At 50.2% G+C, this 15,615-nt stretch overlaps 1 protein-coding gene across 7 annotated transcripts in view; it reads left to right on the top strand.

Annotated features, from left to right (window-relative positions):
• The first annotated feature begins 319 nt into the window (after window positions 1–319).
• The window catches only part of ASTN2 (astrotactin 2), a 1,032,549-nt gene continuing 1,017,253 nt past the window's right edge, over window positions 320–15,615 (top strand). For all 7 annotated transcript variants that reach the window (XM_070066427.1, XM_070066421.1, XM_070066416.1 and 4 more), the window contains exon 1: window positions 320–920. In XM_070066427.1, coding sequence (XP_069922528.1) covers window positions 461–920 — 460 coding nt within the window. In that variant the 5' untranslated portion in view covers window positions 320–460. The remainder of the gene's footprint in view (window positions 921–15,615) is intronic.

Below are 15,615 nucleotides of genomic sequence, written 5' to 3'. Positions count from 1 at the left end.
GGGCCAAGGCGCGCCCGCAGGTGCAGCCTCTGGTTCGAGTCCAGGGTAGGGAGAAGCAAGGAGAGCTGGCTTCAGCCAGGGGCGACAGGGGGGCGACGCAAGGGGGCCCCTGAGTGCGAGGAATTTGGGAAGGGTGTTGTGAGGACGGCATCGGGGGATCCTGGGAAAGGGGAGGGCGCGACTGGGACTTGCACGAGGCCGGGCGGAGCCTGAGAACCGCTCGGGGTCCGCGGGGGGAGCCGGAGGAGGGGGCGGGCGGCGGGGCCCGGGGAGGCGGCGCGGGGGGGCGGTCCGGGGCCGAGCGGGAGGCGGAGCCCCGAGCTGGGGGCTGCTGGCGAGCGGCTCTGGCGGCTCCTTAGCTCGGGTGTCCGGCTTCGCTTCGGCGTCCGCCGTCTCCGCCGCTGCCTCCTCTTCCTCCTTCTTCACCGCCGCCGCTCACAGCACCGCAGCCCCTCCCGCCATGGCCGCCGCCGGCGCCCGGCGCAGCCCCGGCCCCGGCTCGGGGCTCTGGGGGCGGCCGAGGCTCGGCTTCCACCCGGGGCCGCCGCCGCCGCCACTGCTGCTGTTCCTGCTCCTGCTGCCGCCGCCGCCGCTGCTGGCCGGCGCCACAGCCGCCTCGCGGGAGCCCGACAGCCCGTGCCGGCTCAAGACAGTCACGGTGTCCACTCTGCCCGCCCTGCGGGAGAGCGACATCGGCTGGAGCAGCGCCCGCGCTGGGGCCGGAACTGGGACCGGGGCTGGAGCGGCCGCCGCCGCCGCCTCCGCGGCTGCGGCCGCGTCCCCGGGCTCCGCGGGCTCCGCGGGCTCTGCCGGTACCGCGGCGGAGTCGCGCCTCCTGCTCTTTGTGCGTAACGAGCTGCCCGGGCGCATCGCGGTGCAGGACGACCTGGACAACACGGAGCTGCCCTTCTTCACCCTAGGTAAGGTTGGGCGCCGACACGCGCGTGGTCCAGAGGAGCCGTGAGCCGCCTAGTGGGGCCGGACGGGTGGGGGCGCCCTGGGGATCCCCGCCTCAGGCTGCCCAGAGTGGGGTTCGCGGAGGGCAGCTGAGGGGCCCCGAGGGCGCACAGGTGGTTGGCGAGGAGTGCGGGGCGGGAGGTCCTGGAGCGGGCTGGGCGGGCGCTCGGGGGCGTGCCGCCCTTCCCGCCGCGGTGACCTGCCCCTCTGCCCCTCAGTCCCGACGGTGAGCTCTGTCCGGAGCATCCCGGACGTCGGAGACTCCCCAGTCGCCGAGTTCTCTCCTACCTGGGCCCGGGGCAGCCAGGCACTCGGAGCCAGTTCGTGGCTGGGTCGCCCACGGCTACTCCCGGCACGGTAGCTGGCGGCCCCCTGAGTTACCGCCCCCTCGCTCTCCGCCTGGGAGTTGTGCCTTTGCCCTTCCAGGTAGATTTTCTCGAGAATCGGAGAGGAGTGGCTCCGTGTAAAATCACCCCGTCTGCGAAAGCCTGGGTTGCGCATGGGTTGGGTGACCTTGGCCAAGTCGCTTCCCCTCTCTTGGGCCTCAGTTTTGGTCATCTGTGAAATGGGCACCGAGAGGATGGTGAGATTTCTGAGGCCTGGGACGCTGAGCTCACGGACTGTCCACTCATAGATTTCCCCTGCACCCCTGTCAGGCTCTTGACCGTTCTCCGCGCACTCCCGGCAGAGAGCATGTTGATCCCCGCTGCTCACTCAGTGGCTTCACCATTATAACTTAAGGCAGGGAGAGGAGACGGGTCGGGTGGGGGCTCAAACGGAAAAGTTAATCAGAAAGTTCGCCCGCAGCTTGCTGCCTGCTGGTTCCCGGCGCGAATCCCGGAGGAGTCGGCCCTTGGTGGAGCTGTGGGAAGCGCGACTGATTTCCCACCCGGGTAATTGATAGCTTAATTATCTCGGAGAGCGTTTACAAAAATGTTCCCCTCAGCTCTCTGGCGCTGGCTGCTTGCTTGTGCCCCCCCTCCCTTCCGGGGCGCAGGATCGGATTGGTCCTCGGCGTCCGCCCAGCCGCGGTCCGGGAACGCGCCAGGGGCTCTCCCGGGGGCTTCTCTGTCGCTGATCCTACCCTCTTCCCGGGGGCGCGGGCCTTGGTGGTCAGCGCCTTTAGGAGCCCAGCGTGGACCTCCCTGGGGAACTCCCCTCCCGCCCTAGAGTAGCAGTGAACCAGACTCCAGTCTCCTGGAATGTGTTTTTGTGACACAGCCCCCGCGCCCCCTTTCACGTTGGCTGCCCCCTGGGGGTGTGAGCGAGTGCCAAGCCCTCTCGTGGTCTGAACTTGAGTCTCCGGGTGGGTTTCGGGCCCCTGGGCTGTAGGGGCTGTAGGGGCTGTAGGGGCTGTAGGGGCTGTAGGCTGGGCGCGCAGGCTGAGCCTGCTGCGAGGGAGGCGGGAGAGCGCCTCACAGGTTCTCCGGGGACTTCTCCCAGCGGCGCGTCTGGCGTGCGACGCATTTACAACACACACACACACACACAGCACACATAGAACGTCCCACGTGCACCTGTGGGGCTGCCCGTATCCCGGGAAGGGAATGAGGGCGGAGGTGGTGTTCTCTAGGGAACCCATATAACACGAGGGCTCCTCACCGGCTCCCAGGGCCTTCCCCCAGGAAGGGTCTTTCCAGAAACGCACCAAGTATCCCTTTGGCATCACTTCCCGTTCTCCCTGGCTCCCTCCAGTCTGGAGATCTCCCTACTCCAGACAATCCCTAGAGGGCAGTGGCAGAAATCTCCCATAAAGGGCCATTCCAAAGATGGGGGTGGGGGTGGCCTGACTTGGCAGGCAGGGCTCCAGAGCCTTTCAATTCCCCAAGGAGGTGGAGGGCCCAGTCTGGTCAGCCATGGATGCCTCCTGGAGTTCCTTGAGCTGGCAATCCCCGCTATTTTTAACTTTCACCTTCAGAAGGGAGGAACTAGAAGTCTGGAGTCCCTCAGGGTCCTTTATAGCAGCTGCAGAGCCCGTGGGCCACTCCTGACAGCTTTCTGGCTTTCCTGGGGCACCCACGCAGGCTGAGCCTGGCAGGGGCACTGACTACCCCTAGAGTGCCTGGATGCTGTCCTTTTTGGGAGCAGTGAGCCCTTTGGATGCATACCGGGAACTGAATTTCTGCCTTCTGCTCCCTCCAGCGCCCTGGACTGGCAGCTCCAGGCACTCCAGACAAGAGATTTGGCGAGCGAGGTAGTCACCAGATGGCAGGGTATAGCAGGAGCTGTGTAGGGAGACGTGGGCTTTTTATTTGTGTTGGTCTTCGACTGTTTGCATGTAAACACGGAGTGCACAATGAGCTCTGGGAGGGACAAGCTGGCTGGAAATGAGGGGCAGGGGGTGGGGGTGGGGGAGTGGCATGCCTTGAGTTATTTATGGTTGTCTGTTTCCCAGGGTCCCAAAGCAGCCCCAGCCCATTCCCATACATTTGAAACAGCCTGCCTAGTGTTAGTCTCTGGCGATTTGAGCAAGTCTCAGTATGAGCTTGTCAATTTAGAGAATTTGCTGATGACCAGGGGCTGTGCTGGCCATGTGCATAATGGGGTCCAAACCCTAACAATAGAGGGGAGTGTGAAGCCACCACTAGGGGGTGATGGTGTCTGCCAAAGCTCTCCTGGCATGCTTTGAGTCCTGGGTCCAGAATTGTTGGTGATAAAACATTGCTGGCATTAAAGGGGTGTAAACACACAAGAGGTAAACTTCCTATTTTGCTCTAAGTCCGTGTGGGTGACCGTAAGGTAATTTTTCACCCACTGCCTACCATCCCCACTCACCAAAATCACCTTCAAATCTGCCTCCCTCCGTTCTGCTGATCTGTTATTGGTGATACACAGACTGAAAGGACTTTTTTCAGGTCTCCCCTTCTTCATATTTCTCCTTTCCCCCTCAAATTCTACCCTGCTTGTTGTAGATGGACGTTTCCCTTAGAAGAGAAAGATCCCCTAGGTCTTGGTGCCTGGGCCTCTTTAGAATCTGATTATCAGGCAATGACATTGACAAAATGAATTTTCCCGAAAATGATCAAGGCATAGCAAATCGTTATTGAATCCTCAATATGGTGCTGGAAACCTTACATTTGCATTGTGTTTAATTCACATAAAGCATATGGAGTGGGCACTATTGTTATTCCCATTTGACAGACAAGAAAGCTTTTTTATCCAGTCCAAAGTCACACTCTGAGTAAATGGCACATCTAGAGCTGGAACGCCAGTCTCCCTGACACCAACTTTCTTGATAATTTTTAAACTGCTGTTCTGACCCAAATGTGCAGTTTATACAGGCCACCGTGGTGCATAGGGAGGTATAGCAATCATCAACAAGACAAGAACCTTTCTCCTAAGGAAATTCAGCTTTGCTGGTGAGCTGCAGTATGAGAATTTGAAAGTGAGGCCAGAGTTCAATGACCTCTAGTAATTCTGTCACTCAAAGTTCTGATTCAGGGGGTGTCAAAGGGCATTCTAGTTAATAATGTCAGTGAACGATGGAGATGATACATTCGGTGATGTTAGGGAAGGCAGACATCTCTATAGACTTGGAGACTGGGGCCATTTCCTGGACCAGAAAGAATCTGAGCTAGAACTTGAAGGTTTTTATGGACAGCTTAAGTGGAAGGGAAATACTGAAACACATTTTAGGAAGTTAATGTTGGTTAGGATCTGGAAATCTCTTCTCTGGCTCACTGTGACCTTGAACTAGTCACTTATTCCCCAGAGCTTCGATTCTTTGTGTTACAATGTGAGTGGGTAGGTGAGCCCTAAAATAAGCCTTTGGTGTAAAGGTTTCATGAATTTAAAGTGCCCTGACCTGCTCTGTGACTGTGACTAGCTCCTCTTGCTTCTCACTGTTTTCCTTGCAGGTAACATGGGGGTGTTGGGAAGCACTGATTGAAAAGACAGACTTTGAACGTGAGCCCCTGCCAGCGCAGGGTTTCTGAGGTGAACCTGTGCGTCACTTAGTCCTCATCTACCCCGGGGAAGCCCCAAAGTCTGCTTGTGGATTTGGCTTTCAAGCCTACAGATACAGAAATGTCATCCTTCTTCCTGTGCTTGGTAGTGGCCAGGCCAGACTATTTACCACCTGCTTTGATTCAGCAAGAGAGAGTGAAAGCAATACAATTGAGTAACCACTCAAGTCCACATTTCTCGTTAAGTTTTGTTGCCCTGTAAACCTGGCAGGAGAGGAGTGTGCTCTGTATTTGGGGGAGGTGGTGTGAATAAGGAAAATCATTCAATTGCATGCTTTTAAGTGCACCTGCATGAGTAGTTGTGGCAGTGCAGTGTCCTGAAGGCCTTTCCCAAAAGGATGCTCCATGCAAGAAGCTGGGTGGTCTGGGTGAAAGACAAAGACAGTCTGAAATACCAACTCGGTCAGATCAGCAAAGGCTCCTTAAAATACAGATTAAAATAAATACCCAAAGAGAAAAGCCTCTGGGAGGAGGGAGGTCCAGGCACCCAGCCAGAGGGTTGCCGGGAGCAGGGAGTTTAGCTTAAGAAGAAAGATCCATGCAGGGCTGGAGAATCTTCCCTCAAATGTCATCATGGAATGAGAAATTATGTTTCATTTCCCTTTTTGGTCTGATCCTGAAGAATGTTTAAACGGTGCATATACTAAGGGGATAGAACTGAGACTTCCAGGAGGAGGCGTCCTGTGGAACCGTGCAGTGTGCTGACCCCTATAGTCTGGTCCGCGTTGGAGTAGAGAAGGAGCAGCTCTCTGGCAGGCATTCAGAGAGAGAGGACCCCAGCCCTGGGGGACATTTGCCCTCTATGTCCTTTCTAGTTCCTGGTTTGAGTCTGAAAGTTGTTACCCTTTAAAAAGCTGTTTGTCTTCTATGTGGGATTTCTGACCACAGAATATTCCTCAATATCAATTTTTGTGCCCTTTTCTCTGTGTGAGAGACAAATTCTGGGCTGGAGAAGAGGGACAGTTTGATACCTTAAAGCATTGTATGTTATTTCTTTATGTGGGTACCAGTTCCGTCATCATTAAGTCACTCAGTTGGGCAGCACTCTAAGTTTCCACCGTGCTGTGTTAGTCCAGGCATCTGGACATTGTAAATATAGAGATTTTTTTTTGGGGGGGGGTTATCTAATGGTTTGTAATGTGAGTCTTTTTCCCTTTTCTGTTCACATCCCTCACTCCATTCCCTGTGACCCTCACCTCTTGTCAACTCAAAGCTGATGAAACCTATTTAATACTCAGGGCAGAGAGAGATGTGTTTTCTGCCCTCAGAAAGTATGAGATCACTGAGAGGGTGATGGGGCAGGGAGCTGGAGGACTCATTTCAGCTGTTAGAGGGGCTCCACTTAGGTCAGGGCCAATCAGGTTTGCCGTTTCTGGGGGGGGGGGGAGTGACACCAGCTGAGACAGTAGAGCTTTGCAAGCTGCAGGACAGCCCAGAGCTTGATTATTTTCTTGAACCGGACCCTCAGGCCACAGGTCATTCTGTAGTTTTAATTTATAGCAAGTGCAGCAGGAAGTTCGACCAGGTCTCTGTCATATCAGGCAAAGCCTCCTGTTTCTCACCTCTCTGCTTTGTTCTCTAAGCCCTGTCTGCTGGGGGACAAGAAGATGGAGATTGACTTTGACCTTCTGGGTGAAGTCCTGAAACTATTACCACGGCTGTCCTCTTTTATGGGTTTTCAGTGTCAAAGACTCTCAGAGGCAGAGAATCCACCCCCCCCTCTATTTTATGTGGTGTCACTGAGGCCCAGACAAGGGAGGAAACCTACTCAGGCACCTGAAGTTCAAGCTGAACTTTTCATCCTACTCCTTAAAACTGATTTTTCATCCTACTCCATACCTCTTTCCATTACAGCAATGGACTCCTCATAAAAGGCATGTCGTAAACACATCTCAGCGTCTGTGACTTGGTTAAACATCCTAGGATACACCATTCTTTCTCCTGCTGCTGCTGCTGCAAAAAAAAATCTACAAGGAGTAAAATATCCTTAGGGAAATTGAATTAGTTCTCCTACCGAAGTATTCAGCTGGTTGGCTCCAATCTTTGCTAAGCACCTGAGTTGATGGGTTTTGTTCTGGGGGAGGAGGAAACCTCATTGCTTTTTACTCTAGCTGCCTGTAGGGATAGGCAGAAAAAGTCTGATGTTCCCTAGGAAAGGAAAGAAAGAGTCAGGTTTAACCTTGGGGTGGAGCAGCCTTCGGGGGAAGCTTCCTTTACGGAGCTCTTGCTTTGCCTAGTTCTCATACTGACCAGCTAGTGGCAACAGAAGATTAACTATAGCGAGCAAGCTTGCGTTCCCTGCCTTGCAGCAGAGCATACAGCCTCTGTGCCCCAGAAGGAGGCAGGCAGCAGTGCATGACATGACTTGCTCTACTCTCTAGCACTTGCCCTCTCCTCTCGCTTTCTTTTCTCCATGGTCTGTCGTTCTTTTGGGCAACAGCCCCCAAGAAGTCATTTTTGAAGGGCATGGGGGTAGGTGCAACTGCACAGTGTAAGATTCAATACTGAAATATTTGTAGCTTCCTTACTGGTATATGAGCACATACAAACTACCAAGTCTATGAGTCAGAATTTGACAAGGGTTAGGCTTTTAACCACAAGGGATCCCCACTCCTTCATCCCCTTACTGCATCCATGCGGGCTCAGGCCTCAACACTTCTCTCTGCTATTACCAGTCCACATACTGATTTATCTACCTTTAGTCTTATGCTTTCTATAACATTCTGTGTCCTTGCAGATAGATTGATTTCATTAAAAACTCAGATCTGACCATCTTCTTGTATAATACTTCACTAGTTCCCCATTATTCTGGGATGCATTAGCATGTTCTCTGTTACAGTACAGGTCCATGATCACACCCCAATAGACCATCTTATATTCAGAAGCCTTCTCATTGTATAACTCTGCCCCAACCCCTTGGGAAAATTCCTTCTTGCCTTTCAATATGGAACTCAAGTTATTTAACTTTAGAGCCTTTCTTGACATGTTTGCCCTGGCCATGAACACTCTAATCTTGGAATTCAGTATTAATGTAAGGACCCCCTGTGACATTAGCCAGTCCCTTAAATACTTATGATGCACTGGACACTCTTCTGGGTCCTTAGGATACATCAGAAAACTGAAGACATTATCCTTGCAGTCATCAAGATGATAAATTCTGTGTGTGTGTGTGATCTCGCACATGTGTGTGTAGGGGGTAATAACAAGAAACCTAAGTGAGTAAATTATGTATTGCGTGAAAAGACGATCAATTCCATATAAAAGGGGAAAAAGATAAAGCTGGGAAAGAGAATCAAGAGTTCTAAGATAAGGAGATTAGTTTCAGTGCTCAATAAGGTAGACTGAGAAGAGCTTATTGAGAAGTGAGATTGGATAAGCAACACTGGGTGGGATGAAGTAAGAGTTAAGGAAATATCTAGGAACATTTCAAGTAGAGAACAGCTCCAGCAAAGACCTGACTCAGGAGTACACCTGGAGGGCTCAAGGGGCAGCAGGAAGGTCACTGTGGCCAGAGTGGAGTGAGCAATGAAGAGGCTGGACAGAATGTCAGAGAGGGAAAATGAGGAGCTGAGTGGCACAGGGTGATACAGAGCATGGGTAGGTTTTGAGCTTTGGCTCTGAGTGAATGGGCAAGGTATGCATGATCTTAAGCAGAAGAACGCTAATATCTGACCTCATTTAGAAAGAATCATGCCCACTTCTCTGGAGAAGAATGGTGGTGGAAGCACGGAGGCCTGTTGGAATCTGTGCAGGTGGGAGAAGATAGTGGTCTGGAACAGAATGAGGACAAGACTGCTTATACTACTGTATTTCCATGTTTGTTTTGTACTGCTTGCCCATGCATCCTATTTACAGTAAATAGACCTCCTTCATCTCTGGGGATGCAGTGACTCCCCTGGGTGGGTACATCATAGATGCACAGGAGATCTTGGATAACCTAAACCCCAGGTTTGCCAAATATCACTCCTGTGTCTACACTGGGCAAAGTGGTTGAAATTCCATTCATCTTGTCAAGATGACCTTGAATGCTGCCTCTTTCATAGGGTCTTCCCTCTTCTGAGCTCTCATATTCATTTCTTCCTCTGCCTTTTTTTTTTTTTTTAAGATTTATTTACTTGAAAGAGTTACAGAGAGACAGAGGCACAGAGAAAAAGAGGTCTTCCATCTGCCAGTTCAATCCCCAATTGGCTGCAATGGCCGTGCTGTGCTGATCCGAAGCCAGGAGCCAGGAGCTTCTTCCGGGTCTCCCACGTGGGTGCAGGGGCCCAAGGACTTGGACCATCTTCCACTACTTTCCCTGGCCATAGCAGAGAGCTGGATTGGATGTGGAGCAGCCGGGTCTTGAACCGGCACCCATATGGGATACCAGCACTGCAGGCGGTGGCTTTCCCCACTACACCATAGCACCAGCCCCTTCATTTCTTCTACCTGTTCCTGTCTTCTCATTATTCTGGGATGTTTGAAGGATAGATTACTAGACCAGTTTGATCAGAGGAAAGAGTGTTGGGTTTGGAAAGACCATATTTTGGAAAACTTGGAAGTCAGATAAAGGTTTAGAACCTTTGCATAGTAACAAACACAAAGGCATTGAATGTTTGGGGAGATGATTCACCGTTGCTGTAGGCTTATCAAATGTCAAGAATGGTGAGTATTTAGAACATTATCTAAATGAAAGGCTGTATATAAAGATGGGAAATTAAAGTCACAGTAGTAGCAATCAGGGGTGGAACAGATGCCAGCTTCCAGATTGACTCCTGGTCCATTGTATTTCTTCCATCTTAAGGACAGGTAGGCAGCCAGGGATGAGAGGAGCTGGCATCGCAAAAGTATAAGGTAACTGATGTTACCCTCCTAGCACAGAGTGGGCTATGAGTATGGCACCCGTTTACTGAACATTTCCTGTGCCCCAAGTGCCATGCTGTTACAGCTATTTTCTCATTCCATCAGCCCCACAAGGCTGATAGACTAATATGGTTTATCCCACATTGCAGGTGAAAACTGAGGCTCAGAGAGGTTAAGTAACATACCCAAGACGTCCCAGGTGCTGTATGAATAAGCTGAGTCCAAACCCAGGTCAGCCTGTTTCCATAGTCTATGTTCTCTCTGCCTTGCATGCTGCACAGAGCTACGGTTTCTCTGAGTTTGCATCTCTTGGACAAGCTCTTTTACCTCTTATCACTTGCTTTTCTTATTATTACCAAGAAGTTGAAGTTGCCTTGATTTCTTTTATAGGAACTTCAGGTGTCACAGCTTCACAGGCCCGAGGAACTGTGCTGCCAGGAGCTGACTCAGCAACCATCAGCCCCCTCGCCTGCTTCTTGTAGCTTTGCCAAGAGGGAGCACCAGGCCTTGTCTCTTATTCTCTCGAGGGCCCTAGTTATTCCTGTACCTCCTTGACAAGTAAATCCCCATGCGGCTGTGCTGTCTTGCTTCCCTGCCTCTCTCCTTCCTTCTCTTCCTCTGTCCTTTTTTGTTTTCCCCACTCTTTTTCCTCTTTCTCTTTCCCTTTTCATTCTTTCTTCCCAACTCTTAGGGATTTCACACCTTCTGCTATGTATAGTATTATACCAGAGGACCTGTGATCTCATCTTTTGAGGAGTTGATAGTAGCTCAATGTTGTCTTTCTAGCAATGGTCAGGACATCTGTCGTCTGAACTTTAACTCCTCTTCGGCAGCCAGGTGCACTTTCCTGCCACTCCTCTGCTTAACCTTCAGTTGGATTTTGTCCACATAGTTCTCCTTAGTAACATTCCATATTCCCACCTTGAAAATGGGATCTAATTGCACATGCATAATCAAATTATATATTATAATACTATAAAATCCAAGTAAACCATGAATATTTCTAGAACATTAAAACTAGATAAAATAAAGCCTTTGAGAGCCAACCCAATTCCCTTATTTACTTAGCAAAGAGAAGTACATTTTTCAAGGTCCCAAAGCTAATCCAGAGCAAAATCCTGTCTCTAGCCCAGGTCTCCAGGCTGAGATGCAGGCCTCTAGAGTGGAACTTGTGCTAGTCTGAGGATTGGAAGCCCAGAGGTCAAATCCCCATCTACTAATCCTTGCCATTAGCCTTCCAGTTTGCCTCCTCTCTGACTGTCTGCTTGTTCATCCATAAAGAGAAGAAAACATAGTAATCACCTCTCCAGGTTATTGTGATAATTATTTTTGCAGACTCCCCCATAAACTAAATTTTAATCAGTGCCCAGCACCATGCCCAAGTTCTGCTTACGCTAAGCCATATGATCCTTAGGGAGACAGTGTGTGCAAAATACCTTGCACAATGTCTGGCATACAGTTTATGTTCAGTGCCTCTTCGCCACCTGGAGTCCTGTTTTTGGAAGGAGGTGGAGGTATGAATAATTAATGACTCTGAATCCCCATCCCCTCCCCCTCTTCCTACTCCAGCAAGCTCTGTTTATGCCTTTGCCCTCCCTTCCTCTACCCATCCCCAGCAAGGCAGAAAGGGATAAAATTGACCATTGATCTCTGCTAGTGCTCCGGGAGCTGGGGGAAGCAGGGGATTCCGAGGTTGTCTGAGGACAGTTTGGACAGAGATGCTCTCAGAGACTGAGTCTAAGGCAGGTGGGTGTTGAGGGAGGCAGGCGGGGTGGAATCCTCTCCCTTCTGTTGGTGGCTGGCTGACAAAGCCTTGCTCTCAGGCACCCAGGGAAGTCACGAGTGGCTTTGCAAGCAGCCGAAAAAGGAAGGAACATTTCCATTAGCAGAATCAGCAGTAAAGAGATTTCCAGTCACAGTAATAGCTGCATTTGGGGGAATCATTTCAGTGGTAGCTGTGGGTGGAGGAGGGAAGGGGGCAGGGTGACAAGAAAAAGCACAAGGAGAGGGCTGGGAGGCTGCATGCAGAGGGCTGAGAGAGGCACACAGAATGAGCATCAGGTACCAGACACGGGTGCCAGCTGGGGATCAGGCCTGGTCATTTAATAGCCATCTCAGGGCTCTACCTTCCCTCCAGAGAGAGCCCCATCTAAGGCGTCCTCGTGGGATGCTGTGCACTTGCTCTGTGCTGCCTTGGCTCTGGTTAGCAGGGGTCTTTTCTTAAATACTTTCAGAGCCAGCAGCAACTTCATTGGCTCCTGGCATTTGTAGGTGGGAAAGCTCTGAAGTTATTTAGATCGGGGCGGGGGGGTGGGGTGGTTCTTAAAGTTAGCTACTCATCAGCAATGCCTTAGCAGCCAGCTTCTCAAGGCCAGAACGGAGGAGTGGCCTGGGAAGCTGTGTGTTTGAACAGGTGTCCTGATTCACTGTGGCGTCACTGGGGCACCTCTCCAAAGTGGCCTCTGTGCACTTCCGCAGCCTCACCAGCTGGTGACCCCTTTCTCATGTGAGGCTCTGGTCTCACTGGTGGTGTGCACATTTCTGAGTGCAGGGTACACAAGCCTGACCTTGAAATGGAAGTGATGTTCCATTTGCTTTCAATGCTTTTTCTATCCTGGAGTCACCTGGTCAACTTGTGGACTTGGCTCAGCTGTCACTTCCTCCAAGAAATCACCTCTCTCGCTCCTCAGACTTAGATAGATTTTCCTCTTTTTTTTTTTTTTTTTAATGAATGCCTACACTCCCCCCCTGGGAAGGTTGCAATATTTAACAAATAGAAATATAGGATTCCCAGTTAAAAGTGAATCGTAGAAAAACAATGGGTACTTGTTTAGTGTAAGTGTGACCCATGCACTATTTGGGACATACTATACTGTAAATGTTCACTGATTGCCTGAAGTTTCCATTTACCTGGACATCTGGTACTTCTTGGGAAACCCAGAAGAAGCTTGCATTTCTGCCTCTCTTGTCTGAAGTCACACTGTTGATCTGTGATTGCTGCATCAAACCCACTCTCCCCTCATCTCAGGAAATCAAACTGCTATTTCCCCAGTTACTCAACTATGGAGTCACCCTTCATGCTTGTTCTTACTGTTCATCTTTTCCATCCACCAACCCTGTTTTATTTCTAAAATGAGTTCCAAAATTCACTTCCCATTATTTCCACCTTGTTGAAGCCACTACACTTTCTCACATCAGCATCCTGACTGGTTTTCTGCCTCTCCTTTCCCTATCCATTTCTTTCTTTTCTTTTCTTATTTATTTATTTATTTATTTGAAAGGCAGAGTTACAGAGAGGCAGAGGCTGAGAGAGAGAGCCTCTATCCGCTGGTTCACTCCCCAGATGGCTACAATGGCCAGAGCTGTGCCAATCTAAAGAGCCAGGAGCTTCTTCCGGAACTCCCATGTGGGTGCAAGGGTCCGAGGACTTGGACCATCTTCTGCTTTCCCAAGTTACAGCAGAGAGCTGGATTGGAAGAGGAGCAGTTGAGACTTGAATTGGCGCCCAGATGGGATGCTGGCAGTGCAGGTGGCGGCTTTATCCGCTATGCCATAGCTCCGGCCCCTCCTCATCCTTTCTTTATACTGTGCAGTATACAGCTCTTGAGCCAACTCTAGCTAGCCACCTGTTTTTGTACAGTCGCTAAGCCTATTCACTTGTTTTAAAGACTTGGGAAAAAAAGTATTTCTTGACACATTACAAGGACATGAAACTCAGACATCAGTGTCCATAAATAAAGATTTACTGGAGCACAGCCACCCTCACTTGCGGATGTGCTGTGTGTGGCTGCTAACTCTATGGGACAGCATCAAGCAGTTGCCACAGAATGAAGTCTACTTGCACTGTGTAGCTGATTTACTAACTGCCCCTTGCATAAAATGATTCTGAATGCCTGCTTATGCAGTAGCCAGGCTGATCTTTTCCAGAAAGCAAATTAGATATTACCACCCTCCTATGTAATCCCTTTAGTTGCTTCTTACTGCTCTTAGGCTAAAATTCTAATTTCTTTTCAGGATCTACACAACCCTAAATCAGTTGCCCTCCTCTCTGAGTTCATCTTCACCATTTTGTCCCTTGTAAACTCAATGATTGCCTCCTCCAACACATCTTTCCTGACCTAAGTAGCACCCTTCCACTCCACGCCCCCTGTAGCTTTTTTTCCATTTATATTTGAGAGCCTTTAGCTTGAATGTAGGGATGCCTCTTGTTCATCTTTCTCCCTGTGCTGTATTCAGGACACATTGCATGGTGGGTGCTGGTAGAAGAGGATGAGACTGGGTGTGAGCACTTAGAACCTGCCTTCTTTGCAGCAGGAAGGAGTTTCTGATACTTCAAAGGAAATTCCGGTGGATTAAGACTTCATGGAACCCAGGGGCAGAGTAATATGAGGGAAAAAAAGCACCAAATCATTAAAAGTGAAATAAAAAGTTATGTTGATTTCATTGTAAACATTTTCAAATTCATGCATATGAAGGGTCTTCAAATAGTTCATGGAAATGCCTATTTTTAAAAAAATCTTCATGGATTTCAAACTTGTTTTTTTGCATCAAAATAAACATTTTTCCTTCCATTTCCCATGAACTTTTTTGAAGTGCCCTTGTACGTTGAAGAGGATTAGAGCTAGGAGTCCTAGGATCCCAGTTCTGTTGGGTGTCTGTGGTCCAGTCTCCTCCCAGTCTGGGGTTTCCCCACCTCTAACGTGATGGGATTAAAGCAAGGGATGTGTGAAGTTCCTTCTGTCTTCCTAAGTGCAGCAGGAGCCCAGGAGGGAGAGAATGGCTCCCTCAGGGAGCTTTGGAGGCTGGAATCAGCCCACTTCATCCTTTCCCTCTCTCTGCATCCTTCCTGGGGCCTCTGAAGATCAAACCTTCAGCTCTGAACCTGGATGTGACTGGAGTTTTGAAGCCCAGTTTCACACTAATTTGTTAGGGAAGCATCTTCAATTGCTTTCTCTGTAGCCTTCCCCAGGGAGGGAGTCTGGAGAAGCCGGCTGCTCCAAGTAACCAATTACCTGTCTGCCAATAGCAGGGCTCCAATGGCCCCTCCCTCGCTCCCTCCCTTTCTCTCCTTTCTTTAAACCACCCTTGCAAAACACAGCCCCCTAGGGGATTTCCTCCACTCACCTGCTCCCTGCTTCCCACCAGGCAACAGAAGGTCTCTAAGAGAGACAGCAGGAGGGAAGGCTGGTACTTCAGAAGGGCAGCCACAAACCTTGGAAAGCCATTTTTTTTTTTCAGGTCTAGTAAGTATACAACTGAGCTGAATTTGGAGGCAAATGCCTTGGGTTCTAGTTCTATTTCTGCCACTGACTTGCTGTGTAACCCCAGATAAATGACCTCTTTGGGTGGGTCTCAGTCAGGAAGAAGTGAAGATGGTCAGAGCCAGCTCTTCTCCTGAAAGCTGATGAGGGTTGGACTGCACAGAATACTCCCATCAGAGAAGAAAAATCATCCGATCTAATACAGCTGTCATTTCCAGGAGCCTAGAACTCTGTGCCCATCATAGCAGGCCCTCACTGGACAAGGATTGAGTGAATGATGATTGGAAAATATGTGTGGTCATATTGTCACTCTCCAGTTCTGTAACCATGACAGTCATTGCTAATCAACCACTTAATCACAGCTTTGGATTTTTTCTCAGTGCACTGCCTCATCAGTCACTACCAATCAATTTGGGTTAGCATGGGCAATGAAGTTTATTCATGTTCCCTGCACTAAATCAGTTCATCTGAAAGCTCTGACCTGCTTGCCTGGAGCCAAGCCCCTTTGGTCATTATTCAGTGGCTCTACCATCCAAGTCCCTGCACTGAGTCCCTGGGGACAAAGATATAGAGGGGGCTCTTAGTCTGTG

The sequence above is a fragment of the Oryctolagus cuniculus genome, chromosome 1 (genome assembly GCF_964237555.1).
Source record: "Oryctolagus cuniculus chromosome 1, mOryCun1.1, whole genome shotgun sequence".
NCBI lineage: Eukaryota > Metazoa > Chordata > Mammalia > Lagomorpha > Leporidae > Oryctolagus > Oryctolagus cuniculus.
Note: the sequence above shows the minus strand (reverse complement) of the source record. Positions and strands in the feature narration are given on the sequence as shown.